We start from the raw sequence: 19636 nt of genomic DNA on the forward strand, positions 1-19636 counted from the left end.
CAAAGGTTGTGTCCCGCCCCCGTGTGATGGTCCTGCCAAAAGTGAGTAACCCAAGGGTGAAAACCCAAGGCTTTCAGACCCAAACACATGAGCTTATAGATCAATCTAGAAAAATACAAGTAGTTGAAAACACACACACACACACACACACACACACACACACACACACACACACAGGCGATCGCGAATTCAGCACGTGCTCATAACAAGGTGAATGACACAGGCCAGACATTATCGACCCGACTCAGCTGTGTGTGTGTTCGTGCGGATGTAGGTGTGTGTCAGTGAGCGCTGAACCCCCGTGGCGGTAGGACGTGCACACACTACACACACAAACACACACACACGCCCCACACACACGCACGCCCACGCCCACCACAGGAGCACAGTGAGCACATCTGAGGGAGCGGCGGCGTGAGGTGAAGGGAACATGTCGGGGACAAGATGGCTGCCCCGGGTGCTGGGCGGCGTAAGGTCTTACTACTCCTACTCCCACGAGCCCTTCCACCCCCTGAAGCGTCAGCCGGCGTGGAAGTCAGCCGAGGAAGCCGTGTCGGTCATCAAGTCAGGTCAGTGAGTCACGCAGTCAGTCAGTAGGTCAGGGGGTATTGGATTTTTTGCACGATCGAGGCCAGGCAGTGATGATGCCCGGTATTTCTGCTTTAAACGGAAAAGGAATGTTGTCAGTCAGTTTGTCAGCCAGTCAGTCAGCCAGCCAGGAAAGGCATGAGGAGAGAACAATGGGAGGTGGATAAGATGTTTGGGGAATGCAAGACTTAGTGAGTTAGTCAAGTGGTTCTTACACCCCGCGCCCCCCTGGGAGACGTTAATTATTTCAAGGTGGGGCGCGAGTCCTGAGGGAGCGTATGAATTTTTCTAGTTATATTGGTTTATCACTTACCAAGAGCGTGGGCTAATACTGAGTTTATAAAAAATGAAAGAGTAGAGCCTTTACTAACTTTAGATTTCTATATTTTACCGTCTTTGGCCTTGGGAATTCTATCTATAGATGCAAGGGAGGCGTGGAGGGAGGCCCACTCCTAGCAGGGCGTGGCAGTGAAATGTTAAAAACCACTGAGTAGGTCAATCACTCAGTAAGACAATAAATCAGTGAATCGCTGAGTCAGTAAGTAAGGAAAGAAAAGGAAAACCGAGGATAGTCAGTCAGTCACTCAGGCAGCCAGTCAGACATTTTGGCGGTAAGTTATCCAGACAATCAATCAATAAACAAGGTGATAATGAACAGTTAATTGTCAGTCAGTCAGTCATTTAATAGTCAGTCAGTTAATACATCTATATACAAGAAAGTGTGGATACAAAACTCGCGTGTTTCTATAATAATCTTTAACTATACGCTGTGGTTATAAAGGCTTGGTAATATTAGGCTAGTACGCCTCTGAAAGTCTGTACAGTGGGTCTACAATTATGTAATGTTTCGTTCGCGTTTCAGTGTGTGTGTGTGTGTGTGTGTGTGTGTTTCGGGCTTTACTTATCTATTGCTTATTGTTGGTTTTCATTGCTTATCGTATCATTTCGTATGTACGTATTTCAAAGCGCTTATTTTAGATGTTTGCAACCTTATCTAATATTTATGACTTTTTACTGTGTGTGTGTGTGAGGGGGGTTACTATCCCTAGCGGTGACAGGTTACTATAGTTAGGTTTACGACTTTACGTGGTGTCAGATTAAGCATACACGGAGAAGCGGCATGCGAGTTTGCTGACAGCCTTGTTCAGCGATCTTAGAGGAAAAGTTGGAAAGTTTCGTTTAGTCGGCGCAGCATCTGAGGTCATATGCCGGAGAGAGACAGAAGGGGAAGGAATAATAGGAGAAGGGAACAGATGCCAGGAGACGGGACACAACCCCCGATTAATACCTGGCACCTATTCACTGCTGGGTGGACAGGGGCGTAGGGTATCGGAAAAGCCGTTGTGCCGAGTGTGCTAACCACTGCACCACGAAGCCCCCCGATCTTAGAGGGAGTACACTTCTGAATTATAACTTTACTCTCTTCGATCATCTCAAAAATAATACATGTCCAAAGGGTTCTGCTGTCTGCTTATTTAATTTCTACTTTCAACAGTGTCGGAAGCTGCTCCTATCGAAAATTCAAAGGGATCTGTCACGAGTCTTTACCTGAACAAATCCAATAATATTTTTGCTGTGTTTGATTTTAATAGTGTAAATAAGTAGTTAATCTCTCTCTCTCTCTCTCTCTCTCTCTCTCTCTCTCTCTCTCTCTCTCTCTCTCTCTCTCTCTCTCTCTCTCTCTCTCTCTCTCTCTCTCTCTCTCTCTCTCTCTCTCTCTCTCTCTCTCTCTCTCTCTCTCATCTATATTTACCTTTATTCCCTTCTCCCCTCCCTCCACCTCTCCCTCCCTCCCTCCTACCCACCTCAGATGTTACCATTGCGTCTCTCTCTCTCTCTCTCTCTCTCTCTCTCTCTCTCTCTCTCTCTCTCTCTGACCTATTTTTTTTCTCTCCTTCAATCGTCCTTGCCTCCCTCCCTCTCTCTCCATCTTTCCCTCCTCCTCTTCCCCTCCTCCCTCTCTCCATCTTTCCCTTCTCCCTCCCTCCCCTCCTCCCTCTTCCTTCTCTCTCCTCCCTACCTTATCAATCTTCCATTTATATCTCGCATACTCTCTCTCTCTCTCTCTCTCTCTCTCTCTCTCTCTCTCTCTCTCTCTCTCTCTCTCTCTCTCTCTCTCTCTCTCTCTCTCACACACACACACTTTATTTTGCATTTCTCTTTCCTTCCCCCTCCATATACACACACACTCTCTCTCTCTCTCTCTCTCTCTCTCTCTCTCTCTCTCTCTCTCTCTCTCTCTCTCTCTCTCTCTCTCTCTCTCTCTCTCTCTCTCTCTCTCTCTCTCACACACACACACACACACACTTTATTTTGCATTTCTCTTTCCTTCCTTCCCCCTCCATATACACACACTCTCTCTCTCTCTCTCTCTCTCTCTCTCTCTCTCTCTCTCTCTCTCTCTCTCTCTCTCTCTCTCTCTCTCTCTCTCTCTCTCTTACATAACTTCCTACCTGTACGTGTTAGAAGTTAAGGGGACAACCTATTCTTAGCCTAGTCACCTGTCAGTCTGTCTGTCTGTTTGTATATATGTATGTCTGTATGTCTTGTCACCCACTCCACCCTCCGTGAAGCCATTAAATCACCACCATGTTGCATTTTCCTTCTCCTCCTCCCCCGCCAGGCACTCGTCTATATGTGCCTGACACCACACACTGTTTGTTACGACTGTCAAGGATGCTGCCATTGATTTAGAGGATACGTTTTATGTTAGTTTACTACTACTACTACTACTACTACTACTACTACTACTACTACTACTACTACTACTACTACCACCACCACTACTACTACTACTACTACTACTACTACTACTACTACTACTACTACTACTACTACTACTACTACTACTACTACTGATGATGATGATGATGATGATAAGAATAAGAATAATAAGAAAAAATGAGATAAATGGATAAAACAATAAAACGATAACTCAGATAATGATGATTACGTGAAAAACAAGAGTATGAAGAAATCTACAATTCTTATCATCATCATTTTCATTACTATCACTATTCTTAGCCTTCGTCCTCCTCATGCCCTCCTTCTGCCTGCAGGTGACGTGGTGTTCCTGCACGGCGCCGCGGCCACGCCCCTGCGGCTGGTGGAGGCCATGACGGAGCATGGGCTGCGGCAGGGCCTGCGGGGCGTCTCCGTCTGCCACATCCACACGGAGGGCGAGGCGGCCTACACCAAGCCCGGCTGCGAGGGTGAGCACAGGGCGCGCGTGGTGCCGCCTGCTGGGGGCTGACACCATGCTTGTTATGCACTCCCACTACTGCTAATACTGCTGCTGAGGCTGTTACTATATACTTATACTACTACTACTACTACTACTACTACTACTACTACTTCTCTAGAAATGCGAAGTGTGCGAGGAGCCTTGATCGAAGTTTATAAATGAATGAAGGACTTTAACAAGGGTAATGTTAATAAGGTTTTGGTGATAAGCGAGGCAGATTGGACACTTAAAATTGGTTTAAGTTGGATAAATTCGGATTCAACAAAGGACATAGGCAAGAAATGATTTACCATCTGAGTGAGCGCCAATACGATAGATACGTTCAAAAAAGGATTAGTTAAATTCATGGAGGGTGAGGTTAGGTGGGGTTAGGTTCACAGGCGCTGCCTTGTATTATGCATTATGCCTTATGTTCTCATGTTCTTAAGTTTTGATGTACTATTACTACTTCTACAGCTACAATCTATCTCATCCTCGTCTTCCTTCCTCTTCTACTACTACTACTACTATTATTACAACTACTACTACTACTACTCTTATTCCTACTACTACTACTATTACTACTCCTATTCCTACTATTACTACTACTACTACTACTACTACTACTACTACTACTACTACTACTACCACTACCACTACTACTACTACTACTGATCTTTTTCCTCTTCCTCGTTGTCTGCCTACATTACAAGCGGTCCCTTCTTTGGCCTTCCCCTGAGATCAGTTCCAACAATCTGGTCTTATTTCTTCCCTTACTTGCCTACCTCCTCCTCCTCCTCCTCCTCCTCCTCTTCCTCTTCCTCCTCCAACATAACACATCCATATAACACGTGCCAAAAGATGATGCGTAATAATGACCTCAATAGATAGTTCTGTAGATACTCATGTTTGTATTAATGTTATGCCAGAACGCTAGGACGCTATCTTGAATTGCTGCGTAACTCTCTCTCTCTCTCTCTCTCTCTCTCTCTCTCTCTCTCTCTCTCTCTCTCTCTCTTGCTCTTCTTTCTCCTCCTTTCTTTCTTTCCTTTCTTTTTTTTCTTTTCTCTTATCTTTTTTATCATCTCTCTCTCTCTCTCTCTCTCTCTCTCTCTCTCTCTCTCTCTCTCTCTCTCTCTCTCTCTCTCTCTCTCTCTCTCTCTCTCTCTCTCTCTCTCTCTCTCTCTCTCTCTCTCTCTCTCTCTCTCTCTCTCTCTCTCTCTCTCTCATATTTTTACTCTTCGCTTTCCCTTCCTTTACCTCCCTCCTCTCTCTCCCAATCTTCCTCCCAATCTTCTCTCCCCGTCTCTTACCTCTTTCCCTCCTTCCCTCCTCTCTTCTCATCGCAACATTTTTTTCTCTCCTCCTCTCCCTTCCCTTCCTCCCCTCACCACCTCTTCTACCTTCCCCCTCCTTCTTCCCTCCTCCCCTCACGTAACACTTTCTTCCGTTCCTTTTAACCCTATTTTTCTCTCATTTCCTATTTTCTTTCCCTTCACCCACTTTTTTTCTCTCCTCCTCTCCCTTCCCTTCCTCCCCTCACCTCTTCCTCCTTCCCCCTCCCTCTTCCCTCCTCCATTCACTTAACACTTTCTTCCGTTCCTTCTAACCCTCTTTTTCTCTCGTATTTCCTATTTTCTTTCCCTTCCCTATACCCTTTCCCTCCTTTCCTTCTTTTCCTCCTATTCCCTTTCCTTTCCTCCCCCTCTTACCCTTTCCCCTCCCTTTTCCTCTCCACCAACTATCTTTTCCTCCTTTCCATCCTCCCTTTCCTTGTCTCCCCTTCTATCCTCTCGTTTCCATTCCCTTACCCTTTCCCCTCTCCTCCTATTTATTCTCTTTTCCTTCCTTCCTTCCTTCCCCCTTCTCCTCCTCTCCCCTCCCACCACCTACATTGTCATCTCTTCCTTCCCCCTTTCCTTCCTTCCTCCTCCCTTTCCCCTCTCCTCCTATCGCTTCTCTCTTCCTTCCTTCCTTCCTTCCCCCTTCTCCTCCTCTCCCCTCCCACCACCTACATTGTCATCTCTTCCTTCCCCCTTTCCTTCCTTCCTCCTCCCTTTCCCCTCTCCTCCTATCGCTTCTCTCTTCCTTCCTTCCTTCCTCCTTCTTCTCCTCTCCCCTCCCACCACCTACATTGTCATCTCTTCCTTCCCCCTTTCCTTCCTTCCTCCTCCCTTTCCCTCCTACCCCCTCTCTCCTCCATCCCTTTCTTTTCGTCCCCTCCTCCCCTTTCCCTTCCTTCCCCTTCCATAACCTTTTTTTTTCCTTTTTCCTATCCCCCTTTTCCTTCCTCTTCTTTCCTCCCCTTCTACGTCCAATTTTTTTCCATCTCTTTCTTCCCTTCCCTCTCGCCTTTCCTCCCCTCCCAACCTTTCCTTTCCTTCTCCCTTTCCTACATTCCCTTCTCCCTTCTCCTTCTATCCTCTCTTCTCTGTCTTCCTTTCCTTCCTTCCTTCCCTGTACTCCCTCTCCCCCGTTCCTTCTTTCCTTCCTTCCTTCCTTCCCTTTACTCCCTCCTCCCCCGTTCCTTCTTTCCTTCCTTCCTTCCTTCCCTTAACTCCCTCCTCCCCCGTTCCTTCTTTCCTTCCTTCCTTCCTTCCTTCCCTTTACTCCCTCCTCCCCCGTTCCTTCTTTCCTTCCTTCCTTCCTTCCCTTTACTCCCTCCTCCCCCGTTCCTTCTTTCCTTCCTTCCTTCCTTCCTTCCTTCTCCTCCTCCCCCGTTCCTTCTTTCCTTCCTTCCTTCCTTCCTTACTCCCTCCTCCCCCGTTCCTTCTTTCCTTCCTCCTTCCTTCCCTTACTCCCTCCTCCCCGTTCCTTCTTTCCTTCCTTCCTTCCTTCCTTCTCCCTCCTCCCCGTTCCTTCTTTCCTTCCTTCCTTCCTTCCTTCCTTTACTCCCTCCTCCCCGTTCCTTCTTTCCTTCCTTCCTTCCTTCCTTCTCCCTCCTCCCCGTTCCTTCTTTCCTTCCTTCCTTCCTTCCCTTAACTCCCTCCTCCCCCGTTCCTTCTTTCCTTCCTTCCTTCCTTCCTTCCTTTACTCCCTCCTCCCCATTCCTTCTTTCCTTCCTTCCTTCCTTCCTTCCCTTTCTCCCTCCTCCCCGTTCCTTCTTTCCTTCCTTCCTTCCTTCCCTTCTCCCTCCTCCCCCCCGTTCCTTTCCTTCCTTCCTTCCTTAACTCCCTCCTCCCCGTTCCTTCTTTCCTTCCTTCCTTCCTTAACTCCCTCCTCCCCCGTTCCTTCTTTCCTTCCTTCCTTCCTTCCTTCCCTTCTCCCTCCTCCCCGTTCCTTCTTTCCTTCCTTCCTTCCTTCCTTCCTTTCTCCCTCCTCCCCGTTCCTTCTTTCCTTCCTTCCTTCCTTCTCTTTACTCCCTCCTCCCCCGTTCCTTCTTTCCTTCCTTCCCTCCTTCCCTTTCTCCCTCCTCCCCGTTCCTTCTTTCCTTCCTTCCTTCCTTCCTTCCTTCTCCCTCCTCCCCGTTCCTTCTTTCCTTCCTTCCTTCCTTCCTTCTCCCCTCCTCCCCGTTCCTTCTTTCCTTCCTTCCTTCCTTCCTTCCCTTAACTCCCTCCTCCCCCGTTCCTTCTTTCCTTCCTTCCTTCCTTCCTTCCTTCCTTTACTCCCTCCTCCCCATTCCTTCTTTCCTTCCTTCCTTCCTTCCCTTCTCCCTCCTCCCCGTTCCTTCTTTCCTTCCTTACTTGCTTCCCTTAACTCCCTCCTCCCCCGTTCGTTCTTTCCTTCCTTCCTTCCTTCCTTCCCTTTACTCCCTCCTCCCCCGTTCCTTCTTTCCTTCCTTCCTTCCTTCCCTTAACTCCCTCCTCCCCCGTTCCTTCTTTCCTTCCTTCCCTTCTCCATCCTCCCCGTTCCTTCTTTCCTTCCTTCCTTCCTTCCCTTTACTCCCTCCTCCCCCGTTCCTTCTTTCCTTCCTTCCTTCCTTCCCTTAACTCCCTCCTCCCCCGTTCCTTCTTTCCTTCCTTCCTTCCTTCCTTCTCCCTCCTCCCCGTTCCTTCTTTCCTTCCTTCCTTCCTTCCTTCCTTTACTCCCTCCTCCCCGTTCCTTCTTTCCTTCCTTCCTTCCTTCCCTCTCCCTCCTCCCCGTTCCTTCCTTCCTTCCTTCCTTACTCCCTCCTCCCCATTCCTTCTTTCCTTCCTTCCTTCCTTCCTTTACTCCCTCCTCCCCGTTCCTTCTTTCCTTCCTTCCTTCCCTTCTCCCTCCTCCCCGTTCCTTCTTTCCTTCCTTCCTTCCTTCCCTTCTCCCTCCTCCCCGTTCCTTCTTCCTTTCCTTCCTTCCTTCCTTCCTTTACTCCCTCCTCCCCCGATCCTTCCTCCATTCCTTCCTTCCTTCCCTTCTCCCTCCTCCCCCGTTCCTTCTTTCCTTCCTTCCCTTAACTCCCTCCTCCCCGTTCCTTCTTTCCTTCCTTCCCTTCTCCCTCCTCCCCGTTCCTTCCTTCCTTCCTTCCTTCCTTCCTTCCTTCCCTTCTCCCTCCTCCCCGTTCCTTCTTTCCTTTCCCTTCCTTCTCTTTCTCCTCCTCCCCATTCCTTCCTTCCTTCCTTCCTTCCCTTTCTCCCTCCTCCCCATTCCTTCCTTCCTTCCCTTCTCCCTCCTCCCCGTTCCTTCCTTCCTTCCTTCCTTCCTTCCTTCTCCCTCCTCCCCCGTTCCTTCCTTCCTTCCTTCCCTTTACTCCCTCCTCCCCCGTTCCTTCCTTCCTTCCTTCCCTTTACTCCCTCCTCCCCCGTTCCTTCCATCCTTCCTTCCTTTACTCCCTCCTCCCCGTTCCTTCCTTCCTTCCTTCCTTCCTTCCTTCTCCCTCCTCCCCGTTCCTTCCTTCCTTCCTTCCTTCCTTCCCTTCTCCCTCCTCCCCGTTCCTTCCTTCCTTCCTTCCTTCCCTTACTCCCTCCTCCCCGTTCCTTCCTTCCTTCCTTCCTTCCTTCCTTTACTCCCTCCTCCCCCGTTCCTTCCTTCCTTCCTTCCCTTTACTCCCTCCTCCCCCGTTCCTTCCTTCCTTCCTTCCTTCCTTCCTTCTCCCTCCTCCCCGTTCCTTCCTTCCTTCCTTCCTTCCTTCCCTTCTCCCTCCTCCCCGTTCCTTCCTTCCTTCCTTCCCTTTACTCCCTCCTTTCTTTCCTTCCTACTCCCCTTTACTCCTTCCTCCCCCGTTCCTTCTTTCCTTCCTTCCTTCCCTTTACTCCCTCCTCCCCCGTTCCTTCCTTCCTTCCTTCCCTTTACTCCCTCCTCCCCCGTTCCTTCCTTCCTTCCTTCCTTCCTTCTCCCTCCTCCCCATTCCTTCCTTCCTTCCTTCCTTCCTTCTCCCTCCTCCCCATTCCTTCCTTCCTTCCTTCCTTCCTTCCCTTCTCCCTCCTACCCCGTTCCTTCCTTCCTTCCTTCCTTTACTCCTCCTCCCCATTCCTTCCTTCCTTCCTTCCCTTTACTCCCTCCTCCCCGTTCCTTCCTTCCTTCCTTCCTTTACTCCCTCCTCCCCGTTCCTTCCTTCCTTCCTTCCTTCTCCCTCCTCCCCGTTCCTTCTTTCCTTTCCTTCCTTCCTTCCTTCTCCCTCCTCCCCGTTCCTTCCTTCCTTCCTTCCCTTCTCCCTCCTCCCCGTTCCTTCCTTCCTTCCTTCCCTTTACTCCCTCCTTTCTTTCCTTCCTACTCCCCTTTACTCCTTCCTCCCCCGTTCCTTCCTTCCTTCCTTCCTTCCCTTTACTCCCTCCCCCCCGTCCACTCTTTCCTTCCTCCCTCTCTCCTCCCTTCCCCTGCTGGTTCACTGGTTCACTCACTCTCCCGTCCCCACTTCGACTCCCCCCAGAGATCTTCCGTAGTAACTCGTTCTTCATCGGGGCCAACTGTCGGAGTGCCATCAACGAGGGGCGCGCCGACTACGTGCCAATCTTCCTGTCCGAGATCCCGCTGCTCTTCCACAGAAACATCATCGACATCGACGTGGCGCTGGTGCAGGTGGGTGGGGGGAGGTGAGAGGGAGGGGGGAAGGCAGCGTTTCCAAATTATCGTATTAACCACATATCGTATCTATCATTTTTATGCCTCAAACTCTCGTACCTACACAAGTAACGTGAGAAAATCAAAGTTAGTGCTAAAACTGTTGAATATTGATGTTTTTCGTTATTTGTCGTTATAGTTATCGGTCAGCAACTACGAAAATGAAATGCGATGAGTACGATCATTTGGCAACGCTGGGGGGAGGGTGAGGGTGAGGGTGTGAGGGGGAATATCGATGGGTGGGTGTGAGGCGGGGTTGTGGGGGGTGTAAAGGAGAGGGGGAAGGAAAGACAGTGTGACGGAAAGGAGAACAAGATAGGTGGTGAGAGGAGAGGGGATGATGGGGGAAGAGGAAGGAAAAGAGAGGGAAGGGAGGGAGGAGAGAGGGAACGGAAGAGACGGGATGGGAGGGAGTAGGTGTGTGTGGATGTGGATTCATTGTATGGCATGGCACGTATGGTATGAAGCACTAAAGTTATCCTCAAGTTATATTTACCATTAATTAGTTAGACCGCATCTCGATCATGCAGTTCAATTCTGGTCACCTTACTGTAGAATGTAGATAGAATATCAAGATGCTAAAATCTGTGAAGAGGGGGATGACAAAAATTATTCACGGGAAGGCGAAGGGTGCGAGCAGACTTAATCGAAGTTTATAAATGGATGAAGGTTTCCATAAGGGTGATGTTAATAAGGTTTTGGTGATACGAGAGCTGGGTAGAACACGTAGCAATGAGCTTAAATTGGGTAAATTCAGATTCATCAAGGCATAGGCAAGAAATAGTTAACTAACAGAGTAACAGATGAGTGGAACAGGCTGGGCAGTCATATTGTGAGTGCCAATACAATAGACACATTCAAGACTAGGTTAGATAAATCCATGAATAGTGAAGTTATGCGGGGTTAGGTTTACAGAAGCTGCCTTGTACAGGCCTGCCAGCCCCTTGCAAACTCTGTACGTTCTCATATTCTTATCTCCGTGTCTGTCTGTCTGTCTGCAGGTCTCACCGCCGGACAAGCACGGCTTCTGTTCCCTGGGTACTAGCGTGGACTGTGCCCGCGCCGCCGTGCAGAACGCCAAGCACATCATTGGGCAGGTGCGTCACTCTGTTATTTTCATAGTCAAGGAAACAGCTCAAGGGAAAAAAAGAAAAAAAAACCTATGCGGTGCTCCGGCTAGAGAAACTTGTTAAAAAATAATTATATCTCTTTTATACCGCAAACGCATACATAAAAGGGTGCTCTCTCTCTCTCTCTCTCTCTCTCTCTCTCTCTCTCTCTCTCTCTCTCTCTCTCTCTCTCTCTCTCTCTCTCTCTCTCTCTCTCTCTCTCTCTCTCTCTCTCTCTCTCTCTCTCTCTCTCTCTCTCTCTCTCTCTCTCTCTCTCTCTCTCTCTCAAGAATCAATAGTTCCATCATTGTGTGCACAGTAATTATTCCACGAACAAACAGTGTCAGTCGGCCACGTCACCTTCCCTGCGAGCTCTCCGTGAACCACTTAGACGGGTTAGCTTACTTTATGTTCCTGATCTTCCACCATGTTTAACCTCTCTCCTCCTCCTCCTCCTCCTCCTATGTTAACGCTTTCCTCTTTCATCTTCCTCCTCCTCCACCTATGTTAACCCTTTCCTCTTACATCTTCCTTCTCCTCCACCGATGTTAACCCTTTCCCTTCTCCTACTCCTACTCCACCCACGTCAAACCTTTCCACTCTCCTCCTCCTCCTCCTCCTCCTATGTTAACGCTTTCCTCTTACATCTTCCTTCTCCTCCTCCTATGTTAACGCTTTCCTCTTTCATCTTCCTCCTCCTCCTCCTATGTTAACCCTTTCCTCTTACATCTTCCTTCTCCTCCTCCTATGTTAACGCTTTCCTCTTTCATCTTCCTCCTCCTCCTCCTATGTTAACCCTTTCCTCTTACATCTTCCTTCTCCTCCACCGATGTTAACCCTTTCCCCTCTCCTACTCCTACTCCACCCACGTCAAACCTTTCCACTCTCCTCCTCCTCCTCCTCCTCCTCCTCCTCCTCCTCCTCTCCCTCCTCCAACACCAATGTTAAACATTTCCCCTTTTCTCCTCTACCTTCACCCCCTCCATTCATGTTAAACCTTCCCCCTCTCTTGCTGCTGCTGCTCCTCCTCAAAATTCAGGACATAAGATCAATGTGGATCAAACTTGGTAGACATCTTCTGTACCTACAGGTCACTTACCTGTAAAAAATAGTGTTCCGTATATAAGCGTTGAAAATGAAAACTAAAATGTACGAGATCTTTGCCAACATTAAAATGCATCACCAATGGTGACCACTGCGACAAGCTTTGTTGTTGTTGTTGTTGTTGGTGGTGGTGGTGGTGGTGGTGGTGTCACATACAGTAAATGAATTGGGCCCCAAAACTGCATTATGTATTTGAAATCTTGGGTATAGTCCTTTGCTTCTGGCAGTCCTAGATTTTTCCCATTCTTCTTAAACTTGTGTTCCTTTTGATATATATATATATATATATATATATATATATATATATATATATATATATATATATATATATATATATATATATATATATATATATATATATATATATATATATATATATATATATAGACACACACACACACACACAAACACACACACACCAACATAAAATTAATTCCTTTTCCTTCATAATAATCCTACCTGACCATTATATATATATATATATATATATATATATATATATATATATATATATATATATATATATATATATATATCTATATATTTTTTTTTTTTTCATTTTTATGATTTTTTTGTTTTTATTTTACTCCTAACTCCAATTGCATTTCCAACGCAACCCTCAAAACGGTCATCACACCTCTCAGAAGTAGTCTCACGGCTTGCAGCGAGGTGGGGGCCGCAGCTGGGCAGTGAGGCGGGGCTCTGTGGGGTGGGCGGTGAGGGTGGGGGACTGCGGCTGGGCAGTGAGGCTGGGGGGCTGGGGCTGGGCGGTGAATGTTGGGGGCTGTCAGTAGGGTCTGGGTCTTGTAGGCGGCGCAGGAAGGCCGTGATGGCCCACAGCGGCGGGCGCTGGCTGGGCTCGGGCGTGAGGGCCAGGTCGGCCACGTGGCCCAGCAGGGTGTAGAGGAAGTCGCCCAGGAAGTGCCGCTGCACCGTCTGGATGAGGCGGCCCAGCGCGTACACGTCGGCGGCGAAGGTGACGGTGCCGCCGCGGCACGCCTGGGGACACATCCAGTTGTAGCGCTCCAGGTCCACGTCCCTGAAGCCGCTGTCCCGCCCGGGCAGTGAGGCGAGGCCGAAGTCTATGACGTGGGTCTCCAGACCTCCCTGCGGAGTTTGGCTCACCAGGACGTTGTCGCCCTTCAGGTCCTGGTGCACCAGGCCAGCGTCGTGCACCTGCTGCAGCTTGACGCTCAGGTCCAGCAGGACGTGCAGCAGCAGGTCCAGGGGGGGGCGGGACTCTAGGTAGGCGTCCAGGGTGAGGCTGGAGCCGCAGAATGAGGTGAACAGGGTGAGGGGCTGTGGGTTCACTCCCAGCAGCACAGGGGCGCCGCCTGCCCCTTGCAGGAGGCACAGAGCGTAAGCCTCAGCGTAACTGTCTTGGTATTTAAACACTTTCCTCACCACCACCTCACCGCCACAGTCAACCAAGTCCACTGTGCCGTAGGCCCCTTCGCCCAGCCTGTTAATCACAGTCACGGGAGGCGGACTGTCCACCCAAGGCAGGGACAAGTTCTGCTGAGCTACAAGTTCAGCCAAATCATCTTCCAGTGAGAGGCCCTGAGAAGGTGCCGTGTTTTGTGCTACAGCGTAGCTGGTCTGTATTCGGGCGTCGCAGCTGTGGATGAAATCCAGTGAATTCAGGCGATCGGGACGCGCCCGTCTTTGCGTGCTCTTCCGGGCCCGCCAGGCAGCTCGGCGTGGCGGGGGCCCTCGAGCCCCGGCGCCCCGAGCGGGGGGACCAGGAAGACCGTTGGCGATCAGCAGAGACACTGTGTGTGTGCTGGCCATTTGGTATCTGACACCTATGCAGCTGTACCCTGCTTTATATAGGTGGCGAGACTTGGAGGTAGTGTTGTAGGGAGCTTGGAGGTGAGGCAATTCTTTTGGCTCCTGGCGAGTCTAGAGTTGAGAAGAGGGACAAAGGTGGAACATAGGCGTGCTCCACCCGGTAGTCATCTTAGCTGTGCTGCATAGCTAAGATAACTACTGGGTCTCGAGGAAGCAATTATTTTGGCTCCTGGCGAGTCTAGAGTTGAGAAGAGGGACAAAGGTGGAGCCGTAGCCAAGATAACTACCGATGCGATGAATTAAAAGGGAAACTAATAAGATTTTATGGGATACTTTAATATATTTTTTTTTAATTTTTACAATTGTTTTGTTTTGGGGTTCCTCAGTTTATTGATAGATTATTTATCAAAACACGCCATTGGTAAGTCCTCAGCGGTGTGATCTACGAGGGATTCGTTGGTGTGCGTGCGGCCAGGCCGGTGTGTGTTAGTGACGCGTCTTCGTGTTACACAACTTTGGGCGAAACTAAGAGACATATTGTTATATTTCCCTCTTCGTTTCGCTGATTTCCTATTAACCCCCCACATTCTCTCTCTCTCTCTCTCTCTCTCTCTCTCTCTCTCTCTCTCTCTCTCTCTCTCTCTCTCTCTCTCTCTCTCTCTCTCTCTCTCTCTCTCTCTCTCTCTCTCTCTCTCCGCCCATGTCTCGATAAACTCGCGCTAACAAGGCGTTTATGAACATTAATAAAGAAAAATAGACTGCGGTGATTCTTTCTCTTCATATCATATTCAACCCTTCTTGCCTGCTATCCTTTTCTGCCCTTGCGTACTAGTGATAGGAATTGGTAATCTTTTTCCCTTTCCCGTTGAGTTCACCAATTTTATATTTTTTTTTATTACACTTTTCTTCATCTTTTCATTTTCTTTGTTTGTTTTTTTCTTTGTTTTCTCTTCAACATTCGATTATTTTTTCTTGCTTTTCAATAAGAGGTCAGGACTAAAAATGCCCGTCTTCTTATTTTCATTTCTTTTCTGTACCTTTACCATCTCTTTTTCTTACTTCACCTACAAGTTCGGTCTTTTTGACACTTTTATCTAACTAACTATTTTCAACACTTCTCCGTACCTTTACCGTCTATTTTCCTTCCATCACATAGCACAAATTCGGTCTTTTTGCCACTTTTCCTTAACTAACAGCCCAGCTACCCTTAACACACACACACACACACACACACACACACACACCACCAGGAACACAAGAGGACATAGTAAAAAACTGAGGAAGGGAAGATGCTTGAGACATAAAGAAATATAGCTTCCCGCAAAGAAATATAGAGGTTTGGAACAGACTAAGTGAGGATGTACTATCGGCGAGGAGTGTGCAAAGCTTTAAGGAAAAGTTGGATAAATGTAGATACGGAGACGGGACCACACGAGCGTAAAGCGCAGGCCCTGTAAAACTACAACTATAAGTAAATACAACTAGGTAAATACACACTTACGTGCGTATATTTTATGATTATGGCGACAATCGTAAATCATTTTAAGAGGAGGAGGAGAAAGTGGAGGAGGAAGAGGAGGAAGAGGTGAAGGAGGAGGAAGAAGAGGGGAAGAATGACACACACTACACGTAACAAACCGGTTTTGAGTACAACTATTTCTTTACGCTTCTCTTAGATTAATTTAGTATGACCTTTAATACGCTGCTAGGCTGATCTTCTTTTCCTCGTTTTCCTTTTCCTCCTCCTCCTCTTTATCATCATCATCTTCTTCCTCCTCGTCCTTGTTGTTTTCTTCGCCTTCTGTATTCTCATTCTCTTCCTCCTCCTGTTTTTTTTTCTTCTTTACTCTCGTTTATCTCGTTTTCCATGTTATCCTCCTCCTCCTCCTTCTCCTCCTCCTCCTCCTCCTCATCATCATCATCATCATCATCATCATCATCTCTTTCCTCCTTCTTCTTTTTTTCCTCCTTCTCCTCCTCCTCCTCCTCCTCATCATCATCATCATCATCATCATCATCATCATCTCTTTCCTCCTTCTCCTTTTATGTTTCTTTGTTTTCCTCGCCTTCAATATTCTCATTCTCTTCCTCCTCCTGTTTTTTCTTTACTCACATTTATCTCGTTTTCCATGTTATCCTCCTCCTCCTCCTCATCCTCCTCATCATCATCATCATCATCATCATCATCTCTTTCCTCCTTCTTCTTTTTTTGCTCCTCCTCCTCCTCCTCCTCCTCATCATCATCATCATCATCATCATCATCATCATCATCATCATCATCTCTTTCCTCCTTCTTCTTTTTTTGCTCCTCCTCCTCCTCCTTCTCCTCCTCCTCCTCCTCCTCATCATCATCATCATCATCATCATCATCATCATCTCTTTCCTCCTTCTCCTTTTATGTTTCTTTGTTTTCCTCGCCTTCAATATTCTCATTCTCTTCCTCCTCCTGTTTTTTCTTTACTCACATTTATCTCGTTTTCCATGTTATCCTCCTCCTCCTCCTCCTCCTCCTCCTCCTCATCATCATCATCATCATCATCATCATCTCTTTCCTCCTCCTTCTTTTTTTGCTCCTCCTCCTCCTCCTCCTCCTCCTCCTCCTCCTCCTCATCATCATCATCATCATCATCATCATCATCATCATCATCATCTCTTTCCTCCTCCTCCTTTTATGTTTCTTTGTTTTCCTCGCCTTCAATATTCTCATTCTCTTCCTCCTCCTGTTTTTTCTTTACTCACATTTATCTCGTTTTCCATGTTATCCTCCTCTTCCTCCTCCTCCTCCTTCTCCTCCTCCTCCTCCTCCTCCTCCTCATCATCATCATCATCATCATCATTATCATCTCTTTCCTCCTTCTCCTTTTTTTGTTTCTTTGTTTTCTTCGCCTTCCATATCTTCATTTTCTTCCTTCTGTTTTTCTTTACTCTCATTTATCTGTTTTCCATGTTATCCTCCTCTTCCTCCTTCTCCTTCTTGATTTCTCCTTTTACTTCTCCTCCTCCTCCTACTTTTTTTCCTTTTCTTCGCCTTCCATATATTATCATTCTCTTTCTCCAGATTTTTCTATATTTTCATTTCCTAGTTTCCCATGTTCTCCTTCTCCTACTCCTCCTCGCTTGGAACGGCTTTACGCGTGGAACGGGTTCAAGAACAAATTCCTAGAGGTAGAGGTAACAACTGTCCCCATGAAGTCTAGGAGAACAAATAATGCCATAAGCCCACCATGGATTACTACCCAAGTTCGACGGGTGATAAATTTAAAGAAGAGAAATTACAACTTGCTAAAGGAAAACACTAATGAGGCCCGTGAACAGTACCATCAAAGCCTCAGAGCTTGCAGAACTCTCATGCGACAACGTAAACGCGTCTATGAAAAGCAAATTGCGCGCGAAGCCAAGTCCAACCCGAAAAAGTTTTTCACGTATGCAAGAACCAAAAAGAAGACAAAAAGCAATATCAGTCCCCTAAAAGATGAAAGTGACGTACTAACCCAGGACAGCAGACAAATGGTCGAAATTCTGAACAAAAACTTCGCGTCTGTGTTCACGGTCGAGAACAACCAGTCCATACCCGAGAGCCCTACCCCCCCGAGGGGGATAACGCCCCTATAAATTGGCACAATTGACGAACGGGATGTGCAAAAGTACCTAGACAAACTCGAGACAAATAAGTCAACCGGACCCGACGACTTGTCACCCAAGCTGCTCAAGGAACTCAAGCAGCAAACCCTCAAGCCACTCACCGCCATCTATAATCTGACACTACAACAAAACAAAGTTCTCGAAGACTGGAAGAAAGCGAACGTAACACCGATCTACAAAAAGGGAGACAAAAGCGTGGCCTTAACTACAGACCAATCAGCTTGACTTCAGTGGCGGGAAAAATTCTCGAGAAGATCATCAGAGACAAACTCGTTAAGTTTCTTGAAGACAACAACATCATTTCCGATGCTCAGCACGGTTCAGCAATAAGCGCTCATGCTTAACCAACTTACTGGACTTCTTCCAAGGTATCTATGAAAATTGGGATAATCATATCCCCAGTGATGTTATATATCTAGACTTTCAAAAAGCCTTTGACAAAGTGCCACATGAAAGACTCGTCAAGAAACTTAGGTCGGCGGGGTTAGGCGCCAATTTGACAGCGTGGGTAAAAGACTGGCTCACTGGAAGAAAACAACGAGTTGTACTCAACGGACAGGCCTCCGAGTGGCTCCCGGTCACAAGTGGAATGCCACAGGGGTCAGTGCTGGGACCCGTACTCTTCATTATAAATATCAGCGATCCAGAACTAGGATTAAAATCCACTCTTTCAAAATTTGCCGACGACACCAAGGTGGGAGGAAAGGCCCTCACGACGGCAGACTGCGAAATTATCCAGAGAGACCTGGACCAGATCACTCGGTGGTCAGAAAAATGGCAGATGTCCTTCAACACTACCAAGTGTAAAATAATGCATATCGGGTCCAGAAACAGCAACCACACATACCACATGGGTGGCGAACCACTACAGGTAGTGCAAGAGGAAAGAGACCTCGGGGTCACCATCAACAGTGACTTGAAACAAACAAAACACTGCAAGGCCGCCTGTAAGAAAGCCAATACTATGCTCGGGTTCATAACGAGGAACTTCGAATACTCGACGCCGGGAGTTATGTTATCCTTGTATAATTCGCTGGTAAGGCCCCACCTGGAATACGCCGTGCAATTCTGGTCTCCAAATTAGACATTCAATTACTTAAGAGTACAGCGCCGCGCCACGAGGATGATACCATCATTGAGGACGAAACCATACGAAAAACGACTCGAGCGACTCAACCTATTCACGCTGGAAAAGAGACGACTACGGGGAGACATGATACAAGTCTTTAAGTACCTGAACAAGCTCAGCAACGTTGATCACTCCAAATCTTTACGCTACAAACTAACCCAAGGACAAGAATAAATGGAAAAACAATTCAAGCACAGCGATGCAATACCGACATCGGCAGGAGTTATTTCTCGAATAGAGTTGTTCACCACTGGAACAGCCTTCCTGCAGAAGTAGTTAGCGCAGAGACAATCAACTCCTTCAAGAAACGCATTGATCGCCACTTTGCTGCATCCTCCTCCTCCTCCTCCTCCTCCTCCTCGTCCTCCTCCTCCTCCTTCTCCTCCTCCTCCTTATATACCTCCACTACGGTAACTCATCCTCTCTTCCTTCTTCTGAATTTAATAATCTCGTGCCTCAGCTGACACACATATTATCAAACGTTTGTGGCTCTTGTTACGAACGTTTTTTTAAGGCCAGAGAGGAGCTACGACGGGTTGTAATGAATGTTTGTCCCGTTCACGGCGCGGAACTCTTGCTAAACTACCCATGGAAACCCCGACAACTTCCGCGAGAGCCTTCGAAATAGACGCACTAAGCCTTCCAAGAGTAATAATATGGTCCTAACATTTCTCCCCCCCCCCCCCTTCACAGGTCAACCCGTGCATGCCCCGGACGTTCGGTGACGGCGTGATCCACAAGAGCCACTTCGATGCCATGGTGGACGGGCTCGACAACCTGCCCGAGCACGTGCCCAAGGAGCGCTCGGAGGTGGAGAACGAGATCGGGAGACTCATCGCCGAGCAGCTGGTGGAGAACGGCGCCACTCTGCAGATGGGTGAGTGAGGGGCAACGATGCCAGATTGTCGTACTCAGCCTCTTAAATTTACCAACTTCCGACCCAAAATCTGTCTCCTGGGCCCCAATAACGAGATTCATTTATATTTATCGTTAAAATAGTTAATTCCTGATGTTTCTTGGCAATAGTTAGGCGTCAAAAACCGGTAACTACTATGCTCTGAGTACGATAATCCG

General features: G+C 47.8%; 1 protein-coding gene across 10 annotated transcripts in view; it reads left to right on the forward strand.

The window, feature by feature from the left end:
* Positions 1-215: 215 nt before the first annotated feature.
* The window catches only part of LOC127000702 (4-hydroxybutyrate coenzyme A transferase-like), a 54004-nt gene continuing 34583 nt past the window's right edge, over positions 216-19636 (forward strand). For 2 of the 10 annotated variants that reach the window (XM_050864711.1, XM_050864708.1), the window contains exons 1-5: positions 224-569; positions 3648-3800; positions 9597-9745; positions 10789-10884; positions 19256-19439. In XM_050864711.1, coding sequence (XP_050720668.1) covers positions 431-569; positions 3648-3800; positions 9597-9745; positions 10789-10884; positions 19256-19439 — 721 coding nt within the window. In that variant the 5' untranslated portion in view covers positions 224-430. Of the gene's footprint in view, positions 570-3647; positions 3801-9596; positions 9746-10788; positions 10885-19255; positions 19440-19636 lie in introns of all 10 variants that reach the window. The other 8 variants (XR_007754455.1, XR_007754456.1, XM_050864713.1 and 5 more) reach the window with 7 other exon arrangements.

This window comes from Eriocheir sinensis, chromosome 19, assembly GCF_024679095.1.
Source record: "Eriocheir sinensis breed Jianghai 21 chromosome 19, ASM2467909v1, whole genome shotgun sequence".
NCBI lineage: Eukaryota > Metazoa > Arthropoda > Malacostraca > Decapoda > Varunidae > Eriocheir > Eriocheir sinensis.